Below are 27,725 nucleotides of genomic sequence, written 5' to 3' on the forward strand. Positions count from 1 at the left end.
ATGCTTTGTTCCTTCAAAAGCAGCAGTCAGTTTAGAATATCAGAGACGTATTTTCTTTAACCTGCACAATGAAGATATCATGCAATAGCACTTATGTATGAACAGGCAATCACCCACACTCTGAATCCAGTGGATCAAGAGCTTCAAACACCTTTAATTCCAAGGGATAATCATGCTATTGGTCAGACATTGTCAGCTGCTGTTGGTGGTGCATATCTCTGATTCTTCCTCTTCTTACTGAGCCAGTGGGGATGATTTACATCCCTTATACAGCTGACATGCTGTCTTCTTTGATATAGGACATCCATCTGCTGTACTATTGATTATTACCCAGCAGCTATATTTATGTGGGATGTTTAGACAGAAGCCAGTATGTCTCTGCACTGTATATCACATCAGTGTATTCTCATACAGCTGCCTGCATTTACTGTGAGAGGAAATCATTTGTAGCATGAAAGGTTCAGCTCAGCTTTTGTCCAACCTTGCAGCTTTATTTAGAATGATTTTCTCTCAGCTGTTATGTGTCCAGTGACTATAGAATAGGCTACAATAAATAGATACTTAAGCTATATGATATGGACAAAAAAAGATGATGTGCTATTAAGTTGCTAGACATTAAGATGACTGTGAGATGTGCTAAATTACAATAAAAATACGCAGTTTCAATGTGTCTTTGACTCACTTTACGTTTTCTGGTTTCTGAGTGAATACCGATTTGAAAGTAAAGATCATAAGATACATTAACCTCCTACAAGACTTGGTTTGGATAGTTGTGTATTGAATGTATTGTTTATTTCAAACATCCAACAAAGCTTGTAGATTATCTTAATAACATACTTCAAATACCTTTTCGATTTTTGTTCATCCATGTATGTCTGGCAGGGCAGATCAGTATTAGCTTAATTCCTTTTTTCCGCAAATTGCTAATTTGGCAAGTGATTAATAGTTGATAAAATGTGGATTTAAATATTACTATATATAAATATTGAACTACTTGACAAAACTATTCATATTTTTAGATGTTTCATACAATATTTAAATAATTATATGAGCAATAACTTATTAAAAGATAAATAGTATGCTGAAATGATATATATACTTCGGTTTTATCTGCCTTGAGATTTGATCTCCACTTTTGAATTATGGTGAATTCTGGATTCTCTTATATCATAACTACAGCTTTCTCAACTATTTTCGGATTTTGTACAGCTCTATCATTCAGGACACATCTATATTTATATCTACATTTACATCTTTCTGTCCTTTGAAGTGTCTGAAAGCTGTGAACTTGTACAGGACTATTAGAATCATTTTATATGCTTATCTGCAACCCAGTTGGTTTTATAAACACTGATTCCAAACTTGTGTATGTTAGTCTTAGGCACCTATTCACAATATGTAAAGCCATTTATTTTGGCAGAATTTCATATTTAAAAAAAACACTAGGTAATATCTTAAACTAGTTTTAACAACAGAATTTGGTTCCAGATTTCTCCAGGATGCTCCTAACCATCACATGACATCACATTTGTTAAATTCCATCACCAGCACACATCATGAAGAAAACATCAGCAGAAAAAAAATCTAAACCTGACTGCTTCGGCCAGGAAGCTTAAACTAGGCCATAGTTCAGATCTTCCATGTTTAGATCCAAAACACACCCCAAAATCAACATAAATATGGTTCACTGACCACAGAATTAAGGTTTTGCTATGGCCACCCCAGTCCCCTGACCTAAAAGACAGTCCACAGCTAGCCCTCTGGAATCTGAAGGTTCTAGAGAGGTTGTCTATGGAGGAATGGTCTCAGATCCTTTGGCCTGTGTGCTGTAGTCTCATTAAACATTATAGGAGAAGACTCAGAGCTGTTATCTTTGCAAAGTGAGGATGCACAATATATTTAATGAAGGGGTGCCAGTGATTGTGGCACACAGATTTGAGAAAAATATTTATCTCCTGACAAGATTTTTTTCAATCGTTGTACTTTAAATAAAGGTTAGGTTTTTATTTATTTTTGTTTATTTTGAGCGAAAGATCAAGGATAATCAAAAAGGAATGTTTTTTACAGCCTGTTTTGATTATGTTTACCAGGGGTGCCAATATTTGTGCAAGGAACTGTATACACACACACACAAAATAGGTAATGTAAAGAAACATGATTGACTCTCAGCCTTTTCTTAAAGGCTAAGTGTCGGTCAGAAGGACATAATTAAATCTCAAACTGTGTACTTAGTGCTTAGTCATAGATCTTTCCTGACTGACATCTTAATTTGCTGATACCTGTTTGTCAAATAATTACCCTGCAGAGAAAGAGGTCCTTAAAGCTGTTGTATCAGCTAATGCTCAGCAGATGGCAGTGTTTCCAAGCCAACCTGTCTTTTTTATGGTGGAGGATTCTCTTATGCTTAGGTCATATACTGCTGTTAAACATTCCCTCTACTAAAAGCTCTCTGAAGAACCTGCCCTTGTCCTGTTGTACCACCTCTTTCAGTTCACAAACAAGCAGATTACTTTGAAAGCTGCAGAATTCAGTAGAAACAGCTAAACATGAGAGCTTGTTTGACATGGTCAGCACTGTAAACTAAATTGCAAACTAATGTTTGGTTTGTTTGTGTTTTTGTCTTTTGTAGGTGAGTTCCTGACATTTCTTACCATTTTACAGTCCTAAAGAGGTGACCATGCAAAATCTACTCAACTAGATGTACCACAAGTCTTGCAAGTACTGCAGAATGTAATGACTCTCATAAACACTTCACCTTAGCTTACAAACAATACCACAAATCAATCTCCTTATCACAGAACCCTCTCCCAGACCAACACAATGTAATCTGTGAAAACTGTCTTTGTTATTTAATCCAGTTTTTATGTGTTCACATTGCCTTCTTTGTACATGGATAAGATTTATATAATTGAAGGAAGAACAAAGACGTCTCAGATGTTAAATGCTCTCTGATGTGCTATCCAGATTGTGAGAATTGAATGAGGTGGTTACATTAAGCACGGTAAGGCATCTGGAACAAATCTAGAGAGCGAGTCATATGAACTGCATTCATATTTGAGAACAAAGTTATGTGACTGCAGTTCACTGCAGAGACCAGAAACCTGGTTGTGTCTGAACATTCTAGAACCAGAACAATCCTCCCACACAGACTTAGACATGCACACTCACAAAAAAGGCGTAAATCAATCTGACAACTCCTCGAGGGTGGGGGTGCGTTAGTGGAGAGACTTGAAAGAATTTCTGTTCTTCTGTCGAACTGGAGGGAGCCTTGACTTGCCCTTGTGGACTTCTTCTCCCACCTCAAACTTCTCTGGAATGTAATGCAGCTCAGTGTATTTGGTGACCTACAGAGGTTCTTTTACACCTGAGTTAAAGGCCCAAGCCAGGGCTTAATCTCCTAGAATAAACTTTACCTCATTTTAGGGAGGTTTCTCATTTCCAGGTTGTGGACATTAAGTAGAAACTTTTGTCTTCTTGTCTCAAGTTTCTGCGCAGCTGAAAAAAAAGTTGAAGTACTGACTTCCTTTTTTTATTTTTAATGTCAGCAAGTGAATGTATTTTCAGACTGTTTTCTATAGCAACTGTGGAAAAGTAAAAGACCAAAAGACTTAATATATTTAATTTCCAGTCAAAATGCTCTTTAAGTAAGAGTTGTTAATTTTTCAGCATTTTATATCAAATGTATCATATTTATTTATATTTTTATTTTGACTATAAATTAGATTTTTATATGTTTATTATCAAAGTATTTGTTAAATGTGTGCACAATTTTGCTTACAGCTTCCATTCTTTACAGGGGACGTTTTTGTACACTTCCAAAGTTCAATCATAGAAGTTGGTTACATTCTCTACTTCTCAAGATCCAAGTAATCCCAAACACTTTCAGTAATATGTAAATATGTAAATTGTATGACTATAAAGGGAGAGCAGGTGGCATAGCACTGGCTCACATCTAGCTACATGAGATCTGGGTTCTGGGGTGGCTTGTCTATTGTTCTGAGAACACCAGCAACAGAACACTGCAACATATTTTTATGATCTATTTCTTTTTCTCAGTAACGGCTTGCTGACAGCTGAACATCTTTTCAGACCCGTAGTGTTGAGTTGTCTCCTCACAGTGGAAGGACGAATAGAACCACCAGTGGATTTTTTCAGATCTGAAGCAAAAGTGGAGCTTGATTTTCTCCTCTCTCTCAAAAATGAAAGCTTTAAGTACTGATTATCTGATGGTAACAGTTTTGGTTGTCTACCAAGTCTTACACTATTGTTAGGAGTCCCACTTTCTCTATATCTAATCTTTTTCTTTTAGCTTGAGTTTCGGAAACTCCTGTTTTTGCACTTAATTTTCTTTGAATTTCCCCTTCCTTATGCAAGTTGGTACTGTGTAATCAAAATATTAAGCACTCTCTTTTGCATAGCGTGGGCAATGTTGTATGTAAATGCACTCTGGTTTCTATAGCTTTAAAGACCTTTGTTCCCAAGGCTAGTTTTTAACTAATACACAGTTAACCCTCACCTCCGGGTGTACACTTTACTCTATCCACATAACATAAAGAGCTTTGGGTGCGGCACTGCAAACGGTTGAAAGCTACATCAACTAAGTAGCTGTTACAAATTTAAATGGTATGACTGTATAGGGAGAGCAGGTGGCATAGCACTGGCTCACATCCAGACACATAATAGGTTGTGTGAAGGCAGGTTGAAAATAAAGGAAAAAAGGAAGAAGGCAGAAAGAGAAAACAATATTCCAAATGTGGTGTCATCCAACATGCAAAACACTCGTACTGCCATAGAGTCTGCTTTGTCTGTGAAGCTTGGTAAAACTGATTAAATGATTATGTCTGGTTTGCATGGCTCTTGCCTGAGGGAGAGGTAGTGTGTGCTCTTTTTCGGGTGGAGTTCGTCAGTTGTTTTCTGCAGCCATTTCTTTACATTCTGTACTGCAGCCAAAAGAACTGGCACACACACTGCCAGGTCAGACTGAAAAGAGGATTATGCTATAATAGATCTGCCTTGCGAGACATTAATGGATCTATTATTTAATCGTGAAGAACTGCTAACTTTGATGTAATGGTCCAGGAAGCCCTTGAGCAGCACATAGTGCAATACATGGGCATGTACTGGATTGTTCAGTTGTTCAAGTTCAATTTCGTGTTCCTGTTTGGCACACATTAATGGTAGTGTTTGTCAGAGCCACATTGCCAGAGAAGCCAAAAGCTGTTGATTTTGGCCTCCTTTCAGAAACATTCTTCAGAAGGATTCTTCTGTTATCATGCCTGCTAGATAAAAGGTATCTGTCCCCTCCATTATTGACTTTAACAAACCAGTTTGGCCCTGGGCTGGGCCACTACTCAGATGAATCATAGTCCTATCCTTTCCATTGTTTGGAATGGCTTTACAACTCAGGGCAGAGTGTGTTACACAGGGAAGTGTAAAACCGGTGGAAACTGGCTCTGCCCAGCGATTACACCAAAACATTATGGCATCTGCATGAATAGATGCCCAGGGCGCTAGCTGAGTGAAAAATGCTTCAAAAGGATGCAGCTCAGCTTGAAACATCAGATCATAGAAAGGTCCAGATCTTTCTACTGCCATATCATTTCTGTGGGGAATTAATGACGCCCATTGAAACTCGAGGCTGTATCTTAAGCTCTCACCACACCCGTGTGCTGTATTGTGTGATGAGCCCAGCTGCACAATGATGCCTGTTAATCTGCTCCCTCCAGTGACACTGGGCGGAGAGTGTTGTTCCAAGGTGTCTCAGTGGCAATTGAGTGAAACAAAACAAGCTGCCTTTAGTACTAAAAAGATAAACTATTTTGTGGAATTTGTGAAATGCAGGGCTGGGTTAGAATGCTCTGCGGTGAACTGCTCATTCTTTGACATGGGCGAGGTTTTGGAATGAATCTTTCACCAGATAACATCAGATTGCAGTGCCAGTCTTGGAGGATGAGTCTTATGGGGGAGAGTGGATAGCTGTTTTTCCACATCCCAGAGCTTGAATGGGGTAGAATGAGTCAGAGGAGCCTCAGAATATTTAGACATAAGTATATTGAGCTTGAGTAACTCCTGAACTGTGTGGATATGCCATTACATTAAGAGGTGGTGGAGATCTAATTGACATTTTTAAAAGTGTTTTAACAGACACTTCATCCAAAATGAGAAATCACCACTACATCTGCTTTAAACATGTCTACCTGCATCCTACAGCGGTGCCACAGTAGGCTCCAGAGCAAGATTTTCTGGTTTGCGGACTAGGAAACCCCACTTCTGATGATACACGACTGATGGCTGTTTTTTTTCCTGCTAGCTGGCTAATGCAGAAAAAAGAAGACAGCAAATGTTACGCCTAAGAAGCCTATTATCATGGCTTTGTTTATTAGCCTCTGCATGAGTGGCTGTTCTAACAGTCAGAATTTCTTAATGGTGGTATTCCCAATGGTTGCATGATGCATTTGTGTAGTACATTCTGGATATTGCAGTGAGACAATGCTGACAGACCAAAACACAAAATGGATGCAAAATTGTAAACTCTGGCAAACCGAGGCTAAGGAATGCAGTGCTGTGCTACAGAATATTGCATAACATGAAAAAACATATTAAATGCCACTTTTAAACTACAATGCCCCATTAAGACTGCTGTCATTAGACCCAGTTTCAATATTACTCTGACATATATTCACAGTGATAATACACTGATTAAGCAGGTTAGGTGTGTCAGTTTATTGTTGTAACTGAATTCTGCAGAATTGGCCATGTGATCTACTGATGGCTTAAAGCTTCCGTGTTTTCACCTTAGTTAATTTTAAACCCAAAGAACAATCAAAAAAGAGTATAACCCTTGTAGTGTTTTACTCTGATATTGGCTTCACAGAGGAGTACCAACCATTCTGTTCTGTTTTATTTAGCCTTGATTTTAATCTGCTGTATCAAAACATTTCAGTTTTCCATCCACAGCTTGTGCAACATGTCTGTTGTTTTAAACTCTTAGTCCTGTCAGATAGCTTGAAAAACTTGCACAAAACAACCTTGAAGTGAAAATCTTTTCAGTGATTTAATATCAGTGAAAAACTCTTATATATGATTAACTTGCTTATCTGATACCTTAGAATGGGCGTGTTAACACTGTTCTCACCTCCTGATAGATAAAAGGGCATTGCTGGAGTTGTTGTTTTTGAGAGCAGCCATTAACACATGCATTCTCTTTCTAATGCATTTGGTAGTAGAAATAAAGTTCTCTTTAAAGTTCTCTTTTAATATTGTTATGTGTTTCTTCTGGTTGTCTCAGCTACCAGCACTGGCTCATTTACCTGCCCAGCGTTCCCTGTATGGATATTCATAGGTGTTGTTTATTTTTCCACAGCAGTGCAATTTGTTTATTTTGTTGTTTGGTTTCTTCTTGAGTTCTTCTCTCCAGTAGAGGTGTTTGTGTAGGTGTGGCTAGCAGACCTGCTATGATAGTATAACCAGTGAAAAGCAGCTTTTGATGAACTTGGTGTTTGATGAACGTGGTGTCTGCCTCTTAATCCATTGACCTTTAGAATGTTAATAGCTTTTGATTGTGCATCTTGAACATGATTAACTATAAGTAATATGAGAATAGTTTATATAATAATATTGCACATTTAGATAATAATAATTGAAAACTGATAGTTTGTTGAAGTTATAGACTATAACATTGTTCATTTAATATGGTTTTGGTTAGTCAGGCACAGATTTCAGAGTTCATGCAACTAAAAAGTAAGAGAAAATGTATCTGCTTGTGTACAGTAGCTATTACAAAGAGCCCATAGGACAGAGCCCTCTTGTGGCTTGTCCAGCCTGTAAGCAATGCAGAAATAGGAGCTCCTCAATAAAGACAGATACTTGTCCAAAGCCTACAGAGAGATGAGGGCGTAGAACTTTTCATTATTTGTAAGGAAGGGAAGAAACCTCACCGAAAAGCAGCAGAGCTTTATTTCAAACTGGAGTTCTTCCTGTTCTTTTTTTCACTCCGGGGGAAAGAATGCAACTGATTCATTCGCTCCAGATGGGGAGTTTTTATGAGCTTTGTCATAAATCACTTAATGCTCAGTGTGAATGTTTGTGTGCGTGTGTGTTTGTGTTTGTCTGCACACGTGTATGAGAGAATGCACAAGAATGATTTAGTTCTGGTGCAGGCATATGTGCGAGTGCGTGCGTTTCTTTGACTGTATGTGTGTGCCCTCATGAGCATTTCCGTGTGTTCCAGCGGAGTGAGGAATGTGTTTGTTGGTTCTCAGAATGCTCACCTAAAAATAAAGCGTCAGGTTTGAGATGCAGATTTACAGGGTCACTGCCAGTAAGCCATGGCGATCCTGTGTCAGTTTTGCTTTGTGGTTGCTAGGGGTTACGGCCATGCTCCCCCTGACTACAGTCCAGGGCAGGTGGTGTGTTTGCCCAGCCAGCGGCTTGTGACTCATGTTCCCATAGCAACCAGAGGAGCTGGCTGACCACACCCAGTTGTGGCTTTGTACTTGCTGACTCACTGGCCAAACATTTTAAGAGTTCCGTAGTGTTTTTTCTCACACAACTGCTACTCCTCTGCGCTTCACTTGTTTTTTGTTTTAGCACGTTTGCTTTTGCTTGTCAGTGACACTTTTATATTGCTTGGTTTTATTTTGCTGTGATATCTGAGCCTGCTACCTGTTGACTCAGTGCTAAGTAAACAGCACTGCTCTGCTCTGTGTGTCTCTGGGTGGCGCAAATGGCCTGATCCCACACCAGTCGCCTGGTATTCCCCACCACTGCCAGCCATTTTCTGCCCTGTCTGCCTCCTCAGCCACACATTTGCCAAACACCGCAGCGACTGTAAAATGGAGACAAAGATAATAGAAGCTTTGCAGTCTGTAATCTAGCAACTTACATTGTGTAAACTTAAGTATTATGTTTTACCCTTAGAAGTTGAGAGTTATTGCTTTCCTTTTTGTACTATTCAAATGTAATTATGTAATTCCATGTATAATTACCTAGTGGTTTATGCAGTAAATTCTATTTGCATTTGATTTACATTTTTGATGAAAAAGCAATGACAAATGTAGCAAAAAGGGGTTTTTTTCCACAACACAAGACTTTATGCGCAACTTCCTTTTGTCAGATTCAAATCCTAGCATGAGTTCAGCAAAAGTGGGACGTAAGGGGTGAAGTGTGACAGATAAGTTTCAGTATAACTCTTTGAGTGCCAAAAGCCAACCAAACTTTCATCAATAATTATTGTTAATTATTATGTAAAATAATTAGAAATGCTAATTATTGCACACAGTATTATTGCAATACACATTTGTTTACATTGGCCTGGCATCATCATTTTGGGAGTGGTAAAACTCCTGGAGCATGTAACTAAAAGAGTCCGTCTTTTTCTTAGTTCACCTAAAAGCTGGACTGTAAGAAGTAGCATTGCTGAGTAAGAAGGAAAGAAAACATGCTAAAATATAGTGTCCAGGTGCCACTGCAAGTCACCATGTTATAATCATTTAAAAGTCAGAGGTGTCTGATCAGATTTCGCGGAAGTTTTGCAGACGTCATGTGTCTTTATGTATTAAGGGCACGCACACAGGCTCCAAAAGAAGGTTTGGTAGCCTTCGGCTCTCAAATGCCAAGATACAATGACAGGAGAAGATAATTTACCTCAATGGAAGACATGTCCTTCACCAAGTTTTCTTTGAATACTCTTTTAATGCACTCACAATCATCAGATTCATCAATGGGAAGGTTCAGATGTATTAACTGAGACGTTTAGATGTTGCACTTTTCACAGTATGTCTTAATGAGCTGTGAGTGATATCATGTTTTTATCACTGGTGATAACCATGACTTACATTTATGCATTTGACAGACAGTCCTATAAGACTTACAGTTTAGTTCTGTTGTAGAGGTAGGAGAATGTTATATCTGGAGTCTTGTGCAAGGATCGTTTCTGGTGTATACACTTGTACGTGCAAGGAATAAAACTTAGTGGGTTCGATGGACAATGTGGTGAACCTCACAACAGTGGCTACAGAAGAATACATTTGTTTTTGGAGCCTGACTTCTAAGCAACGATTTCCCTAATTTATTGCTGAAATCAACATTAGCCCTTGGACAATGCAACTGACGGAGTACGCTGAAGCAAAACTGAGTCTTTGGTACTCCACCTACAAGAAACAATGTAATGTCTCCCTGGCCTTTCAGCCTTATTTATGGTGACAGCCTCCTTTAAGGAGGTTTTTGCATGGTTAAATGTATGCTCCCTCCTCAACCACATATCTTGCAAATGTGACCATATATAACATCTAAATGTAGATGCATTACACAGATGTTCATGACATACCACATTAGAAACACCTGGGGTGCACTTTCTTTTCTCCTTCAAGAACTTGTTTGCTGAGAGTATTAGCTGTGTTTTCACTCCTTAAAAAGAAAAGAAGACACTCCATTAAATACAGAAACTATGGCTGTAGTAAATCAGTAGACTGAGAGTGTGGTTGCTAGAGTGAAGACATTCGTGCCTGTAAAACTTTTTCTGTGCCAAGGACTTTATTGTCCCAGCAGTCACAGAGTATGGTCACTTAAAGCGGCATGCTCTGGGACAGCAGGGTTTAGTTTAAAGCTGCAATTCAAAATTAATTGCGAGCCATTCCACGACTGTTAAAGAGAGTTATGTGAGAGGACCATTGGCCTATCACTGCTCCACCTTAGAATAGTGCACTACTGCACTACACAGTTGGCTTATTTCACCTTAGAATTGTGCATTAGAATTTCTCATTATGTTGAATAGGACTTGTTGCGGTGTTCTATAATGGCTGTCCAACCTCAAAACAGTTGCAAAGTATTCTAAGAGATCCTCTGAAATCCCCTGACTTTGTGCTCATTGTCTCTCACTTTCTCTTTCACACCCCAGCAATGAACTTTGTCCCGATCACTACACGCTAAGTTTGTTAGCGCCTGTGAATAAGGCAGTCAGTGTTTGTGCCGGTTACTAGAACAATGTGATGGTGCTAGTAGATGTATGGACTGTGGAAGAATAGGAGGGGGACTCTGTGTTGGCCTGGGCAGATTTATGGAGTTCATGCCGTTGTGTGTTTGTGGGCAGAGGATGAAAAGAAGCTCTTGTTCCTTCCCAGTTTGCCCCCACCTGCCCCCAGTTCTCTTCTTCTCCCATCCCACAGGATATGGGAACGATAGGTTTCAGACAGGGTAGTAGGAGTGGACTGGTACCGTCCGTACAGGGCACGGTTGGTGGTGGTGGTGGTATTGGAGTGAACAGAGTGTTTGCCCAGGCCCTTTGATGCACAAAGCAGCTAAAGCTTTCTGAGCATGGGTGATGTTTTGGGGGACCGCTTCTGGCGCAGCAGCAAAAAAGGTAGGTGAAGGATGTGGACTTTGATCTGTCATTGACCTTTGTTGACTTTCTGTAGCAATTTATGGTAGTGTCATTCTGCTGTTGGATGACTAAAGGGTAGGGGCAACATTGCAAGAACACCTTTTCTAACTTGTGCGAAAAATCTTCACTCTTGATGCCCTTCCGAATTTCACAAGTTCTTGCTGGCAAATGAAACAAGCTAGGTAACGAAATGCTACCATTAACTCATGGAACTGTTATGCCTGTGCAAGAGGGAAATTTTAACAACATGTGATGTGTTCTCCACCCACTCATATCTACATGTGTTCTTGGTGACTCACATCTACATACTTATTTGGATTTTTTTGCCACGCTAACAGGCTTGTTTCCATTGCAGTGTTGAAGAGCACAGCAGCAGCCCCTACTTTGAACTCCACCTTCATGTAACATTGGATTGGTTTAGAAATTTTACACATTTACATATGTTTATTTCACACACATTTAAATTCAGAATTTCTCACGATTGTCTTCAGATGTTCAAGACTAAGACTAAGTGCAGTTTTCTTTAACATTGTGCAAACTGTATGCATAAATCATCATACTGGCCTCAGGCCTTGTCAAGTTCTAGGTAACCTCAAGTTAACTTACTTATGTGTTTTCTGAAAGTGTATGACATGCTTTTATCTATAAAAGTGGACAAAAGCATATTGCTTAGCTAAAAACAGTAGTAGCAGCCAACCCAGAGTCTTAATTTTGACTGTACACTTGTCCGATTGTATAGATAACAGTATGTTATAACCACCGTTGGCGTCATTTCCCAGTCCTGACTGTGTCATTGAATGTCCATGCTACTTTTGAATGTGTAGTACCGACTAGAGCCACTAGATCTGCTCTTCAGTAGGCCTGGGTCCAGCCTGTGATTGAGAGCAGATTTGTTCTCTTGCTGGTTAATTTGAGTGAGTGGAATGGCGCTTCTTTCCCACTCTGAGCTTTGGCCTCCTTGCAACTCTGCCTCTCTCGGAGGCTCCCTCAGGGGGGAGCCGGAAAAGTCAAGGCTGTTTCAAATTCCCTCTGACCTCAGATGAGATCCTGCTTCTGGAGCTGTTTATGATGCACAAAGAGTTTTTGTGCTTTTGCTGTATGCATGCCATGTACCACCAACTCCAAACCTGACTTTCATTAGATGTGTAACACTGGAGTAGCCAAGAAAACACTTATCGTACCCAATGAAAAGATCGCAGCTCTAGGCAAAGAGTTTCTGCAGCATAATGAGAGGTGAGCTGCACTAAATGTACAAGTCCTGTGGCCTACAGCGGTGTTGTAAGCTGGGACATTATGCAGAGATGTCTGCTGAAACACTAGCCACTTGAGGGAGGGTTAGAGAGAGAAAGGGCGAGAGACGTATTGTAGGGCGGGCGGAGACAGACAGAGAGAGGAAGCGAAAGGGTGACTGAGTGAGTGTGTTTAGTCAGAGTCAGAACGTGTTCAGTGAAGGATAATCTGTGTGGTTGTATTTCTTTCCACTCTGGAAAAGGAGAAGTTGATGTGATTTGTGACTCATGTTGAGGAGAGCACAAGGCAGACTTGTGATTTTTACTTGAGGCATTACATCATTTTACTACTTTTCCATATGTGCTGTAGGCACAGAGGCTGGAAAAGGCCATTATTCCTTCCTGTCTTCCCGTGCTGGACACAAACTTGGACAATGTTATTGACGTCAGCAGCAGACCTCCACTCAAAAATATTTAAAGAGAAAACAAAATTCACAATACCTTACAAAGGGAATTTATTAAAGCTGTAATCGCAACTTGCAGGTCTTGTAGCTGTATTCAGTTTGATTTTAAAGGAAAGATAATTTACTGGTCTTTAACATCTCATGTAGAAATGATCTAAAATGACAACGATGATATTCATGAGAACAGATAGCATCTAACAAAGCAAAAAAGGCTAGCACAGCTGTAAAAAAGGTACAAAAACAATTGCACTCATACCTGAAATTTGAATCAGACGTGTCTTATAATGTGCCATGTGCTGGTTTAGTTTGATCAGGTCTATCCATATGTATTCTGTTAATTTTAGCTGTCACTCTTTGCCTTTTCAACAGAGCACAGACAATTCTGTTTAACCGCCAGCTGTCTAACTTGTTTTTTGTTCCTCAATCTGAAATGACTGTATGTTTATATTAGTAGGCAGGAACGTGTAGAGCTTTCATTCTATCTTTGAACAGACTGGCAGAGAAGTCATTGTTCTCTTGTGGTTTATGGGTACTTTACTTCAGACTGTACAGTTGTGTGCAAAAGTTTGGGCACCCCGGTCAAATAACGTTTCACTGATTTTGTAGATGGAAATACATTAACACATCCTCTACAAAGAACACACTTCTGTACATTTTAATGCACAATTACTGTTTATGTGCTGAATTTAACACATTGGAAAAAACTAAAACAGAAGATGTGGCCTGTGACAAAGCTAGGGCTCGTTTTATATTTGTTTTCTTTTTTCCAATGTGTTTAACTCAGTAAATAAATAGAAATCATGCAGTAATAGTCCAGAAAAAAAACACATTTAAGCGTGTTTCCTGTAGACGATGTGTTAACTTATTTTCACCTAGAAAATCAACAAAAACATATGATTTGTCTAGGAGTATCAAAAATGTTGTATAGGCCTGAATCTTCTCTTCCATGAATGTCCATAATGCCCCTTATCCATGTCTGTAATTTAGCCTGCTTTGCATGCCTGCATGCTCGTCTAGTCTTGTTTGCTGTCTACAGATTAATCCTCTTTGCTCTGGCTCTCTTGCATTTCAAGGCCTAAACCCTGAAGCTGCCAGAGTGCTAACTGGTAGAGCTTGTCCTGCCACAGGCTGTAGCAAGATATATTTCAAGGTTGTGTCTCTGCTGAGTGGAGAGCAGGGAAAGATGATGTAGAGTCTTTTTCTTCCTCACACGATTGAAGTTGAGGTGTTAGGTTAAGTCTATAATAACAATTAGATTATGATGTCAGGAAAGCAGACTTAGTCGCCTTCCGATTCTGATACCTCTGGTATTTAGTACCTGAGCCAGAGAGCTCCACTGAAAAAAGAGAAGGCCATGTCTCCAACAGAGGTCAGAAAAGGCTGAAAGAGCAAAAGTGAACCCTCAGTCTGGTGAGAATGAAACATGGGCGTGGAGATACTCAGACCTTTCGAGTGTTCTCCTTTCTAGTCTATAAACACCACAGGAAATTAAAGACTACCACGATACCTCCAGAATTCACGTTTTATTTGGGCCTTATGGAAGCAGCCCCTCTGTATGGTGATACAAATCCCAAAAAGATTGTTTGTGATACTTTTTACATTTGTGAGTCCTTTCAGTTATCTACAGGATTATTTCATATGTTGCAAGACCAGTGTCCTCTCACTGTTCTCTCCTAGCCTGTTCTCTTTACCTCTGAAGGCTGGGGCTGGTTAGATTACTTCCTGGGTGTGAACAGGTGCTGGTGACCGAGATGTCTCAGCTGCCGGTGAGAGAGGACACTCTGGTGTCAGCAAGTTCTCACTGGAGACAGCTGAAGCCCTGTCCCCAATTGCACAGTAACAGCTTATTGATCCACTTGGAGAATTTTACTACTCACTAATTCTTTATTGTCATTTTTATGTTTTGAAGAAAGACTTGATAACGTTTGTAAGTTAATGTAGTTAATTGTTAATGGTATGATATAAAGAACTTTTTAATGTATGAGGTTAACTCTTTATACTGTAAGGATCATTTAGCAGGTCAGTGCTTTAGTTCCTCCCTCTCATAACTACATTCAGTACTGTGCAAAAGTCAAATACCTCCTTTTATTTATTTAGAGGGGAATGTCTCTTCATTTTTAAAAGTTTCTGCATAATTCAATCATGAAATAAAAATTACAATAATAAAAACTGTTGTGTGTGTGTATATATATATATATATATATATATATATATATATATATATATATATATATATATATCACAAATCTATCATAAAACAATGTCTCTGGCATCAGTATTCATAACCATTTTGCAAAATAACTTTCTGTGAAGGAGCTTTTAGTGGCATTAAATGCTTCAGGTGTTTGGTTCCTATCACCACTGCTGTGAACAATTCTGACTTGGTAAGTTTCTCTAGAATAAATTATTTCACATCACACCCCTCTGAATGACTTTGTTTACATTTTAACAATTTAATTACGCAGAAGTTTTGAAAAAATCTAAGGAATTCCTCTTTAATTTCCATCAAAACTGCCATTATGTACAAGTTATTGATTTTTCAGGAGATACTTTTAAGGAGGTGAGATATAAGATAATCAATTTGCATAAAAAAATCAAAGGAAAATATGTGAAAAAAAGTTTTCAAAACTGGAGTTTAAAAAGTTGTTAATGAGTATAAAGTAAATGCGACTCTTAACAGCTGTGCAAGTTGCTGGTATTCTCACAACAATGGACTGACCACCCTAGAGCCCCAACCTTAAAATTGGAAATTAAACCTGGAAATTAAATAAATCAAGGGTGGGCTCTGACTAATGCACAGTACTGTACCTTACATATCGCTGTTGTTGGAAGAAAACCTTTTATCTCCATTTTTGTTGTTTTTCAGTTTTTGACATAATTTGAAAATGCCTGTTGCTCTTTACATTGTGTGTAAATTTCATGAAGAATGGACCAAAAGAAACAGCCCAAAATTACTTGGAAAAAGTGTGGTTCCATTGACTTACATTAAAAGTAAAGTAGGTTTCTTCCTTCTCCTGTAAAGTTATCATTTTGGAGATACGAGGTTTTCTTCTGACAACAGTGATATATTAGTTACTTCATAACAAGCCTTAAGATTATTAAGTGAATAGTAAGCCTAGAGGCTAGGGGGTGAGTTCTTTCTGACTTTGCCTTCCAGTGAGAGTGAAAGTAAAAGATGAATACGTTGTGCTCGTAACCATTATGATTTGCATGTGAGATGAATCAAGCAAATTATGTAAGCTGTGCAAATCTGAGACCTTTTGTTTGTTTGATCTCCAGAAAGCAGAATAGTTTTCTATACTGTTCCAGGAAGGTTGTAGATAGCTAAACGCAACTTGTACAAACTTGTACTCTGTGCTGTGTTTCATTTGCGAGTATTGGAAAGGACGTTGCAGTGTATGCATTTTTCACAGTAGTACTCTGCCAACTAAGTAATTTTTCAGATCTCAAGCCACTTCTTTTTCAATGCAGTTTAAGAATTAATTTACACCATTTGTTTCCATGAACATGAAAGCCTTGGAATCCCAAGTCAGGATTTTTAAGACAGCTTGTGTACAGAAAGCAGCCAAACTCTATTCAGTTTAATTTAAATCCACACTACTCTGAAGACTAAGAGCCTTGAGCCCAGATCAGCGATCCACTGTATATGCTTCACAGGGTTGTGCAACTACTACCAGTGATGACTGGTTCTAACTTGTACTGAATACTGCATTATTTTGTGCAGCTCAACTAAGGATGTGCAATAAAAATTTCTGAGAGTAGAACAGTTAAAAGAAATTAATTGAATTTATTTGAAGAATAATGGCATGATATCATAATGTTATGAATTGTGAATCTATAATATTCTGTGTATTTAATTATGATTGTAATGTAAGTTTTGCATTTATAATTGTCAAATTACTACGACAAATATGTTGTGTGTTTACAATGTTCATGTTCCAACTATAAATGACAATTTAGGTATAACTATGACACAACTGTACTGAAGTCCTGCTCGTGCTGCTAAAGCACATGATTAGAGTTCCACATTTTTGACACAAACAGCTCACAATTTGAGAGATATAAACAATTTCATTTAGTACTAAAGGGGCATGCTTCTGTATGGAAGCCCATTTCCACCGGTAGGAGAAAAAAAAACTGTGCCTCAAACTAAATAACACATCAGTAAATAATGTGTTAAAAATAATGCACCACCATTGGTGCATTCATTAGTGTAGTTTGTGATGCAGCCAAAGTGTTTTTTTAGTCCCTGTTTCTGGTTTAAGTTGTAAGTCATTAGATAGAAAAAAATGATTTATTAGGTCAAAATAATGACTAAAGAATAAATTATTACTCTTTGAGAAAGTGTGTGATTATTTTGACATTTCATTAGTTTGAGAAATTAAGATATTATTTGACATAATAAATAAGTTATTATTTTGACTTTTTGTTTCCATACATGTTCGTTCAGTGTTTTGAGCTAAACAAATTAGTGGCAAAAATAAGATGAGCTTTTCACAGGCATTAAAAAACACACAGTCAGTATTTACTATCAGTCTTTACTATAAGAATGTTGACAGGAAATCAGCTCTGTAGTGTTTCATGAACAAAATTACTGCCAAAAGGATAAAACACAAAAAGTGATAGATTGAATTTTAACTTGATTCAGATTATGTACAGTACTGTGCCAAAGTCAGAGACCACCCTTCATTTGTTTAATTTCTAGTCAAAACGGCTATTATGTACACATTTTTTAATTTTTATTATTTAAAAAAAAGCAGAAAACATATATTTAACAAAAAATTAAAAAAAGTCTTAGAAGTTGTTTGAATTTTCTGCTTCTCACAATCCAAGTAATCCCAAACACATTCAGTGATTTGAGGTCTGAACTCTCCAGTCCATTGTTCTGAGAACACCAGCAGCTTCTTTGTTTCAGTTGCAAATTTTCTTCTTTTTTCATCTTTATTCTTTTCTCAGTAAGAGCTTCTTGACAGCTACACATCCTTTCAGACCCATAGTGTTGAGTTGTCTTCTCACAGTGGAAGGATGAACAGAAACACCTGTGGATTTTTTCAGATATGAAGTCCCTTTGACTTTCCTCTTCCTTGTGCAAGTGGATTATCTTCTATCTAATCTTCTCAGAAATATCTCCTGAAAATGAATAATGTTTGTTAATTTTTACATTTTGACTGGAAATTAATTCAGTAAATGGTGGTCTCTGCCTTTTGCACAGTGCTGTACATCAATAATATATTGGGTTACATCCACACAATTATTATCAGTAAGTAAGTAAACTGAAAGACAAAATTGTGTAGTAATACAGTATTTTATATCTCTGTGGAAATGCTGTATATACATGACTCAAATAAATTCAGTCACTTTTTCAGTGCAGAATGAAACATGATGATGAAGATGAAATAATTAATAATTTTAAAAGCTTAATATAACAAGACGTTCCCTCTTATTAGATCTCACCTGCTGGAATCCCTCGGTTGTCATGGCTGTGACCCCAGAGATATGGTGACCTTTGTCAGCTGTCTCAGAGAGGGGCTCCAGCAGACCCTTTACAGTGGGCAGAGTGCCAGTCCTTCAGAGTCAGCGCTGACACATCTATTCTGGTCGCTTAGAGCTCTAAGCCATGCTGCACTATCAGAACACATTCACTGGACTGGATTCTGTTAGAAATAGATTTGATTAGATTATTTCTTACCCAGTCTTAATTTGGGTAGGTTATTTCTTAGTCTTTGAGGTGCATCAAGTGTTTTGTTTTTATTTGTTGAATTTGTCTTCAGATGTTTCCTTTTCCTTAAGTCATGTGAGTGGGGCACGTGCAAATGTAGTGGTTTGGTAGTGGGGGTTTTGCTTGTGTCGGTGGTACCTGTTAATCAGGAATGTGAAGTATCTGCTTACTGTTAGAGTCACAAGTCCCTTTATGACCGAGTTAGGGAGGCAGTTCAGCATTGTCTGTTGTGCTTTTGTCCTGTACAGAGGGCATGTTACAAACAACTTTTACTTTCTAGTAAATGGGCATCATTTGGATTGATGAGCTTGTATATCAGAACATGAGATTGTGAAGGATCATTATTTGGTCATAGGGGTTCAGGTGCTCTGATGCTACGTCAGTGTAGATAAATATTAGTTTTTATATATTTCTGCAACTACGGGCAATTTTGGAAAATAGACCTCAACAAAATTTAATTTTAAGAATCAAAGTCATACAAATTATGAGCTACACAACATTACATATAGTTTTTTTAATTTAGTTTTTTTTTTATTTTAATTTAAACTGAATTTTTCTTTACAGTGAATATAACCTGAATTGAGCCTGTCTTTACAACACTATGAGCTGTTATGGTAAGGATATTTTCGGTAAAGAGATTTTAACTCTATTTGAATATAAATGCCAAATAGCATTGCTTGTTACAGTCATATGCAAATGTTTGAGGAGCCCTAGTCAAATTAATTTTTTCTGATTTTCTAAATGAATATGAGTTAACACATTCTCTAGAGAGAACAAATTGAAATTACATTTTTTCTGCAAACTTTAGTGCAGAATTTCTGTTTATTTGCTGAGTTTAACATGGAGTCTAACATTAAAAATTTAAAAGAAAAATATATAAAATGTGCCATAACTTCTGCACGAGACACATTTTAGCTTTATTTTTTAACGGTATTTCAAGTTCAACAAATAAACATTAATTATGCATTAAAATGTGCAGCAGACAATTTATCATTTTTTTTATAACATGAATATGAAATTGTTTTAGAAGTCTAATTCAGAATACATTGATTATAAGTATCAGTGTAAGTACAGGGAGAAAATAATGAAAATAAAATAAACAACATTTGGGCCAATTTGGGACAACCATGTTTAGTGGTTGATCGGCAACAGTATTTATTTAAACGTTTTCATTTAACATGAAGAATACAATGCAGTTTCAATTAGAAAATTTTAATTTTACAATTTAGTAACTTTTTTTTTATACATTCAAAGATTGAAAACATTACAACAATGTTGTATGTGGTAAATAATATATTGTCTATGTTTTATGCTGAAAAATGGAAAGCTCCAAAAATGCACTGCTTGGGCCTAAAAATGCCCACAACCGCAGAAACACCCATACATGGCAAGTGCAGTAAATGAATTATAAGTCAGTGTCTATATTTTGAGGGCAAAATGCAACAGTTAGTCCAGCTTGTTCATGTGCACACAGGCCTCATGTAAAACATCATTTCTGTCAGTGGGTATGAAGTCTTTCCTTTTTTTCTTGTATAATGATTAATGTTCAGCTCAGCCTTCACTACATTTCATCATATCTGGACTCACCTTCCTGGAAACATGCCTTGAGGTGAAAATGTAAGCTTTTGCAAATCTTTTTATCTCTCCATTCAAAATGGAACACACCTCTTCAGTAGAATCTGCTGAATGTGTGGCCCCTCAGAATGTTAGCAGAGTTCTTGTGAAATGGGTTGTGATGAGTTCAGTCACGACCTGTCAGGCAAAGAATTTGTGTCATGCCTATTAAAGGTGTGTAAAACCACGTTTAAAAAAAAATCTAAAAACACTTGTCTAGGAATTTAGACATGTATTTCATGTTAAAAATAGTAGAACAAACTCCTTTTATGTGGAAAATAAAGGCATACTGACATCTCTGTAAGTCAGCCAAAACTGAAATGGACAATATATACAAAATGCACTTTATTAGTGTAGCCTTAATGGCTTTCTTTCTGTAATATTACATTTTGACACATGCTCTTTGACTTGGTCAAAATTTCTTACCTACACTTTCATCTTTATCATTTATCATATCATCATGCAGCTGTATATCTTAGAAATAACCACAGTTATGTAGTTGGGTAGAAGACTATAATTATCCATATCACTGTTATTGAGCAGCAGCGCTGTGTAATTAAACTAGAATACTCCAGACTAAACGGACCTGAATTGCTGCATGGTTTGATCATATTACTATATATTCCTGACCATGTTAGTCTTTTGTTGAATAGATAATAGATGATGTTATATAACTTGTTGAGAGTACTTTGATGCTTCACACAGTTGTTGTTAAGTGATGGTACATATTTTTACGGCTGTCCACAGCTCATATTTACAACTTTGACTTCTCCTGAAGGAGAATATTTGAGTTGTTTTAGAACTGGCACTGTATGACTTCCTGCATGACGGCTTTAACACCAGTTCAGTCTCTCTTTCTCTTTCTGTGTCTTACGCCCATTCAGAGCAACAGATAAATGGCGAGACAGATGTAAAGAGCAGAAATGATCAAGGGGTGTGAAATCAGATATCTTGTTCCTGGTTGCTGAGAAAGGTTAGCTCCAATGTACAGCTCTTTATATAGTGTTGTGTCTCATTGCCAATTGGAGTTCACTGGCTATATTGAGACATGGGCCCTAGTAAAATGCTTTAGGAGTTCTTTCTGCCTGTTGCATCATTTCTATGAACTACCAAGAGTACTTTTAAAGGCATAAGTGCATTTGCAGCGCTCTATTTATACTGTAAGTGCACAATAACATTTTGCTTTGGATATCAAATTTGTCCAGAAGAAAAGGTGAGTGATTAAAGAAAATGTTTGTGTGGTGCTATAAAAAGTAGATTTATATATATATGTCCATTTACTGCCATTTATTTTTAGCCATTTCCCTTCATGTCTGCACATAAAACATCTCCAGTAAAAGTAGTGACTACTTTCTACTACACTACCTTTTCCTCCCTGGTTAGTTCTGCACTATTTCTTTCAGCTCTTTCTCTGAAGGTTCTCATTTCCTTATTCATTTGCATACTATTCATCTCCTATCTCTTGTGTCAGAATACTCTAGTATATAATCTCTTATCAAAGGGCAACTGGCCCTTTTCCTCTAACATAGGCTCTGAATTACCACTGGGTTATAAAATATTAGGTGATGTGAAGGTCTCTTTCAGGAGAGTTTGTGAAGTGTGCCTCTAGGGCAAAAGCCCTTTCTTGTCACACTATATGAAGTGTGTAAACTCAGTTCACTGAGAGTGGGTGTGAATGACTGGTGTGTCTTTCCAATATGGTATGCCTAAAGGTTGCCTCCCTTTTCTTAGCCTAATTCCTCGTTGACCAACCCACTCTCTCCTGGTGTAAGAAAACCTGACGCACCAGGGGGTGTGTCTAATGCTCTCTAATAAGTGAGTGTGGGTGTCTCCTCTTAGTCTTTTGCTCTGCATGTGCTCAGGCAAGACTGAGGTATCTTTCTAGGTAACTTTCTTTAACTTTTTTCACATTTTGTGTTTTAATTTCCAAGATTTTTTTTCCCTTTGTTTTATTTTCATTCATTGAAGTGGACCACAACTGGTAATAGACTCTCTGTGGAACTTTTGTTTCATACTGTTTCTTCCTTGCTTGTGAGAGAGGTAGGAGGGGCTGAGAAGAGCACAGTGCTCTCTCTCTCTCTCTGTTGCACACACCCCCTTCTCTCTGTCACTGCCGCTCTGCCAGTACAGCCTCTGCTCACTTCCAAGCAAGGCTGCGTAAAGGAGGGAACAGATTTTCCTTTAGACTTTGCTTTTGGAAGTTTTTTCTTCTTCTTTGGAAAGTTTCACAAAGAAGAACAGAAGGACTTAACAACACTGAACAACAGAAGAGATAAACACAGTGGGGAGGATTTATTCAAGAATTCTTCTTGATTGAGTTGAGAGCACGTGGCAGCCGGCTCTGCCACTGGACTCTTTTCAGAGTGAGAGGAGTGAGGTCATTCTGTAATTTGTTCTTCTCTGGCTGAGTGGTCTCTGTGTTCCTGTTGAGTCAGACACAGCAAGACAAACTAAGAAGACACAATGGTTGCTGGAATGGTGATGCCCCTTGACAACCTGAGGGCCATTTATGAACGCCTTTTCCGGGATGGCGTCATGGTGGCCAAGAAAGACAAGCGCCCTCAGACAAAGCACCCTGAGATCCCAGGGGTGGGAAACTTGCAGGTGATCAGAGCAATGGGCTCCCTGAAGTCTAGAGGATTTGTGAGGGAGACCTTTGCCTGGAGGCATTTCTACTGGTACCTTACTAACGAGGGTATTGTTTACCTGCGTGACTACTTACATCTACCACCTGAAATTGTGCCCACTCCGCTGCAGAGAGTGCGTCGCCCAGCTGCTACCTTGGCCATCGTCCAGAGGGCTGCACGAGTACAGGCTATAGAGGGTCCAACTTCATATGTCCCCAAACCAGGCCGGGGAGGCGCAGAGAGCCAGGAGGCTCTGTTGCAAAGGCAAGAATACCGTCGCAGGCAGATAGGCACTGAGGTGGAGCGACTGCCCAGTGAGAAAACACCAAGGTTTAGAGGTCGTCCAATCACTGGTGATGAGATCAAACACAGTGCATCATGGGCTAGGGACCAAGCCCAGCCTTCACCTTCCAGTGGTCAAGATTATGCAAGAGAAATGGACCGAAGTGTTGGAAGGAAGACTATTACAGAGGTCTACCATCAGCCACCTGCTGAAATCAGGAGTGCCCAGTCTCTGATAAAGAAAACAATGATATCTGAGGAATATAAAGGGAGCAATGAGGCAGCTTTGATCAAGAATAAACCAAAAACAACAGTCAGTGTGGATCTGCCAACTCAGTCTACTGTTACTGCCATAACAGCTGGCACAGTGGCAGCCTCCATGTCTCTCAAAAAAGCTGATAAAGAGAAACTCAAAGAAGAAGTGTCTGTTAAAGTTTCTCAGGAAACAATAACCAGCAAGTCAACCAGGGATGTCACTCTGCCCTCTGTAACACAAGTGAAAGCCACAGACACCAAAAATGTTCAGGAATATCCAGTCAAGGATGAAATGCCCAAAGTGACAGACACAACAGCCAGAACGACAGAAAAGATCTCCAAGTCAGTCACGCAGGAGAAGATAACATCAGAGGACTACAATACCAGTGATAAGAGAGCTTTGATTGAATGTTTACCAAAGACCGTGGGCCAACTTACTGATGCTACCACAACAGCAGACACAGTGACAGTGACAGCCTCCATGTGCCCCAGTAAAGCTGGTAAAGAGAAAGTCAAAGAAGAGGTATCTGTTAAAGTCTCTCAGGAAATCATAACCAGCAAGTCAGCAAAGGATCTATCTCTGCCTTCTAAAAACCAATTGGCAAAAACAGTGAAACCAAGAGACAATGAGACCAAGAATGTTCAGGACCATCCAGTCAGCAAGGAAATGCCCAAAGTGCCCGAAAAGATCTCCATGTCGGTCATGCAGAAGATGACATCAGAGGCCTGCAACAGAAGTGACGAGATAGCTTTGATTGAAAATTTACCAAAGACCACAGCCCAACTTGATGTTACGGCCACAACAGCAGACACTGTGGCAGTGGCACCCTCTGTGTCCCCCAGTAAAGCTGGTAAGGAGAACCTCATAGAAGAGGTTTCAGTGAAAGTTTCTCAGTTGGCCAGTACAATGGAGCAAGCTAAAGATGCCCCTCTGCCTCCTTCGACCAAAAAGGTGAAAAAAACACCAGTGGTGACCAAAAATGTTCAGGAACATCCAGTCAAGGATGTAATGCCCAGAATGGCAGAAAAGGTCCCCATGTCAGTCACAGAGAAGACAACTGAAGTCAGTGTGGATCTGCCAGCCCAGCTCACTTCAGACATGGTGACAGTGATGGACTCCATGTCTCCAAGTAAAGCTGATAAAGAAAAACTCAAAGATAGGATATCAGTAAAAGTTTCTCAGGAAACTGATACAAAGGAGCAAGCTAGCGATGCCACTCAGCCTGCTTCCTCCAAAAAGAAGGTGGAAAAAACAGTGAAGTCTACAGTCACCACAAATGTTCAGGAACATCCAGTCAAGGATGAAATGCTCGGAGTGGCGGAAGAGGTCTCCATGTCAGTCACAGAGAAGACATCTGCATTCAGTGTGGATCTGCCAGCCCAGCTCACTTCAGACATGGTGACAGTGACGGCCTCCGTGTCTCCCAGTAAAGCTGATAAAGAAAAACTCAAAGATGGGATATCAGTAAAAGTTTCTCAGGAAACCGATACAAAGGAGCAAGCCAGTAATGCCACTCAGCCTGCTTCCTCCAAAAAGAAAGTGGAAAAACTGGTGAAGGCAACAGTGAGCACAAATGTTCAGAAACATCCAGTCAAGGATGAAAAGCCCAGAGTAACAGAAGAGGTTTCCATGTCTGTTGTACAGAAGAAAGTGACATCAGTGGACTTCAGTAAAAGTGGTGAAACAGCTACACTTGAAAATGTACCAAAGACTGCAGTTATTGTGGATATGCCAGCCACTACAGCAGACACAATAGCAGTGACAGCCTCCATGTCCCCCAGTAAAAGTGATAAAGAGAAACCTGAAGAAGTGTCAGTTAAAGTTTCTCAGGAAGCCAATATGAAGGAGCAAGCTAAGGATGCTTCTCAGCCTCCGTTCTCCAAAAAGAAAAAGGAAAAAATGCAGAAAGCTGCAGCATCCAAGAATATTCAGGAACATTCAGTCAAGAATGAAATGCCCGAAGTGGCAGAAAAGCTCCCAGTGTCACTGACTTCTAAGTCTGCAGTTCATCCAGTTGAGTTGGAGTCAGGGGCTAAGGCTGCTGCTGAGTTGAATCTGGAAAAAAGTGAAAATATCAAGGGAATAAAAGATAAAGATGACTCCATCAGATCTTCAGCGTCAGCAGTGCCGCCTGTATCCAAAAAGACAGAGGACACAGCATTGCTAAATGTTGTAGTTGACACTGTTAAAGAAAAAGCTGAAATAAATCTTGCTCAACAGACTGCTGAGCCATCTTTGGAGGAAAATGCTAGCAAGTTAGCCTCAGCAGAACCACCTACGGTAACCATGGCTGTGGCAAAAAGCAGTGCTCAAAAGAGTAAGAAGAAGAAGGCCCAGAAGACCTCTAGTACTGAAGAGTCAAAAGACAATGATGATGCTAAAAATAGCAAACCAGTTTCACTCAGTGCTGCGAAAGAGGTAGAAATTCCTGCTGGCGAAACATCTACCACTAAGCATGACCCCAGCCCAACTTCTGAAATCTCAGCTGCATCTGCTGATGCACAAGCAAAAGAAATAATCATCCATGAAGAAATAAAAGTAGTGCAACAAACAACAGAAACAAAAGAGTCTAAGAATAAGGTATCCAAACAAGAGATAACGTCAGACCAGCAAAAGCCACCACCAGCAAAACCCACAGAAGAATCAAAAGCTAATGCTCCAAATAATAAAGAAGCTGAGGATGCCCCAAAGTCTAGGAAAAAAGGGAAGAAGAAGACTACAGCTGCAGTTAATCTGTCACCAGATCTATCACCAACAGCAGAAATCAAAGCAGCTGAGGTGATGACAGCCCAGGCTGCCATTAAGGTTCATCCCACTCAGCACCCTGAAATGCTTGTAGCAATCAACTCTCCAAAGATGCCTCCTGAAAGAATGTGTACTAAGGAAAGCCAGGCAGCAGCTGTACAGGCAGAGGCCCCTGCACACAAAGGGGAGGCGGAGTCTCTTCAGCCCTCGGCTGAAAAAATAAAACGGGAGGTTCTGAAAGAAAAAACATCCTCCTCGCAGAGACTGAGGGAAGCACCCACAGGCCAAGCGTCAGCAGCAGCCTCAGCCCAGGCCGGCCCCCACCCTGAGCAAGGGGAGCCTCCCAGTGTTGCACAACTTTCAGCCGCTCCTGACACACAGCACCGAGGAGAGAAGCAGAAAGAGCTCTCTGTGAGCAAGGCCACTGAACTGCCCCTCACCACTTGCCCACTCTCCACTCAGGAGATAATTTGTGACACGCAAGCACTGCCTGAGGACGAATCCACCATGCGGAGGAAGATTGTTGTCGTAGAGGAGGTGATTGAGGTGCAGCAGATTGCTTCTCCAGGTGCAGATGGAAGCCCACCTGTGGCACCCCCTGTGTCTGAGATAGAAGGAGATGATTTGGACTATGATGTCCTGGAGGAGCTGGCTAGAGAGCGTGCCATCCTGCAGGGTACTCCTGTCCAAGAAATCAGCTGGGACCATTCCCTGGACGAGCCAGAGGCCAAAACCTTTCCAAACTTTATAGAAGGTATGGTCAACTTTTTACGTCCCTCTACTCTGCTCTGCTTCCGTGATGTCACTGCCGTTGCCAAGGTTTCTGCTTATGTTCACAGTGTGGGAGGGTCAAGGTAACTACTGTGGAGTTGGCATGATTGGTGTCACCATCCTGTTAGGTGCAGTGGGCGTGATACAATAGATAAATACAGTTCAATACATAGATACATATATATGTGTATATATGAGCATAGTTGTTTACTGAATTTCAGCTGAAATATTAAGGTGAAATGTTTCTTATGAGTTGCTGTACATATACTTATTGTTACAGTAAAAATCCTCCACAAGAGCCATTTTGCAAGCATCATTCTAAAGTTATGTTTTGTTGAAGTTAAGTTTGTAGGGGGTTTGGAGCAATATGCAGCGTTTAAAGCTAAGACACTGCAATCTGATGTGGTATGTGGGCCAAAACATGCTCCATGAAATGAAAGCCTTAGCCCTTTTTGTGATTATCACTTCATCTTGGTCTTTCTCTGGTGGGTTTTTGGAGGTTTTTCAGTCATCCTGTTTGTCTGGTTTGGAGTTTCTATCGCAGCGATCCACACAGTATTTCATGAAATTATCCTGTGGCATTGATCCATACCACATCCACGCCCAAAACATCAATTGATATATAGCCTGCCATAACA

At 39.4% G+C, this 27,725-nt stretch overlaps 1 protein-coding gene across 18 annotated transcripts in view; it reads left to right on the forward strand.

Moving 5' to 3' along the window:
- plecb (plectin b) overlaps window positions 1–27,725 on the forward strand; it is a 146,952-nt gene that overhangs the window by 56,865 nt on the left and 62,362 nt on the right. For 9 of the 18 annotated variants that reach the window (XM_036587856.1, XM_036587927.1, XM_036587865.1 and 6 more), the window contains exon 1: window positions 22,453–27,070. The exons of 7 other annotated variants lie outside the window; for them this stretch is intronic. In XM_036587856.1, the coding sequence (XP_036443749.1) occupies window positions 22,870–27,070 (4,201 nt within the window). In that variant the 5' untranslated portion in view covers window positions 22,453–22,869. Of the gene's footprint in view, window positions 1–10,959; window positions 11,360–22,452; window positions 27,071–27,725 lie in introns of those variants that run through there. 2 more of the 18 variants (XM_036587996.1, XM_036588012.1) reach the window with 1 other exon arrangement.

Source organism: Colossoma macropomum, unplaced genomic scaffold (genome assembly GCF_904425465.1).
Source record: "Colossoma macropomum unplaced genomic scaffold, Colossoma_macropomum, whole genome shotgun sequence".
NCBI lineage: Eukaryota > Metazoa > Chordata > Actinopteri > Characiformes > Serrasalmidae > Colossoma > Colossoma macropomum.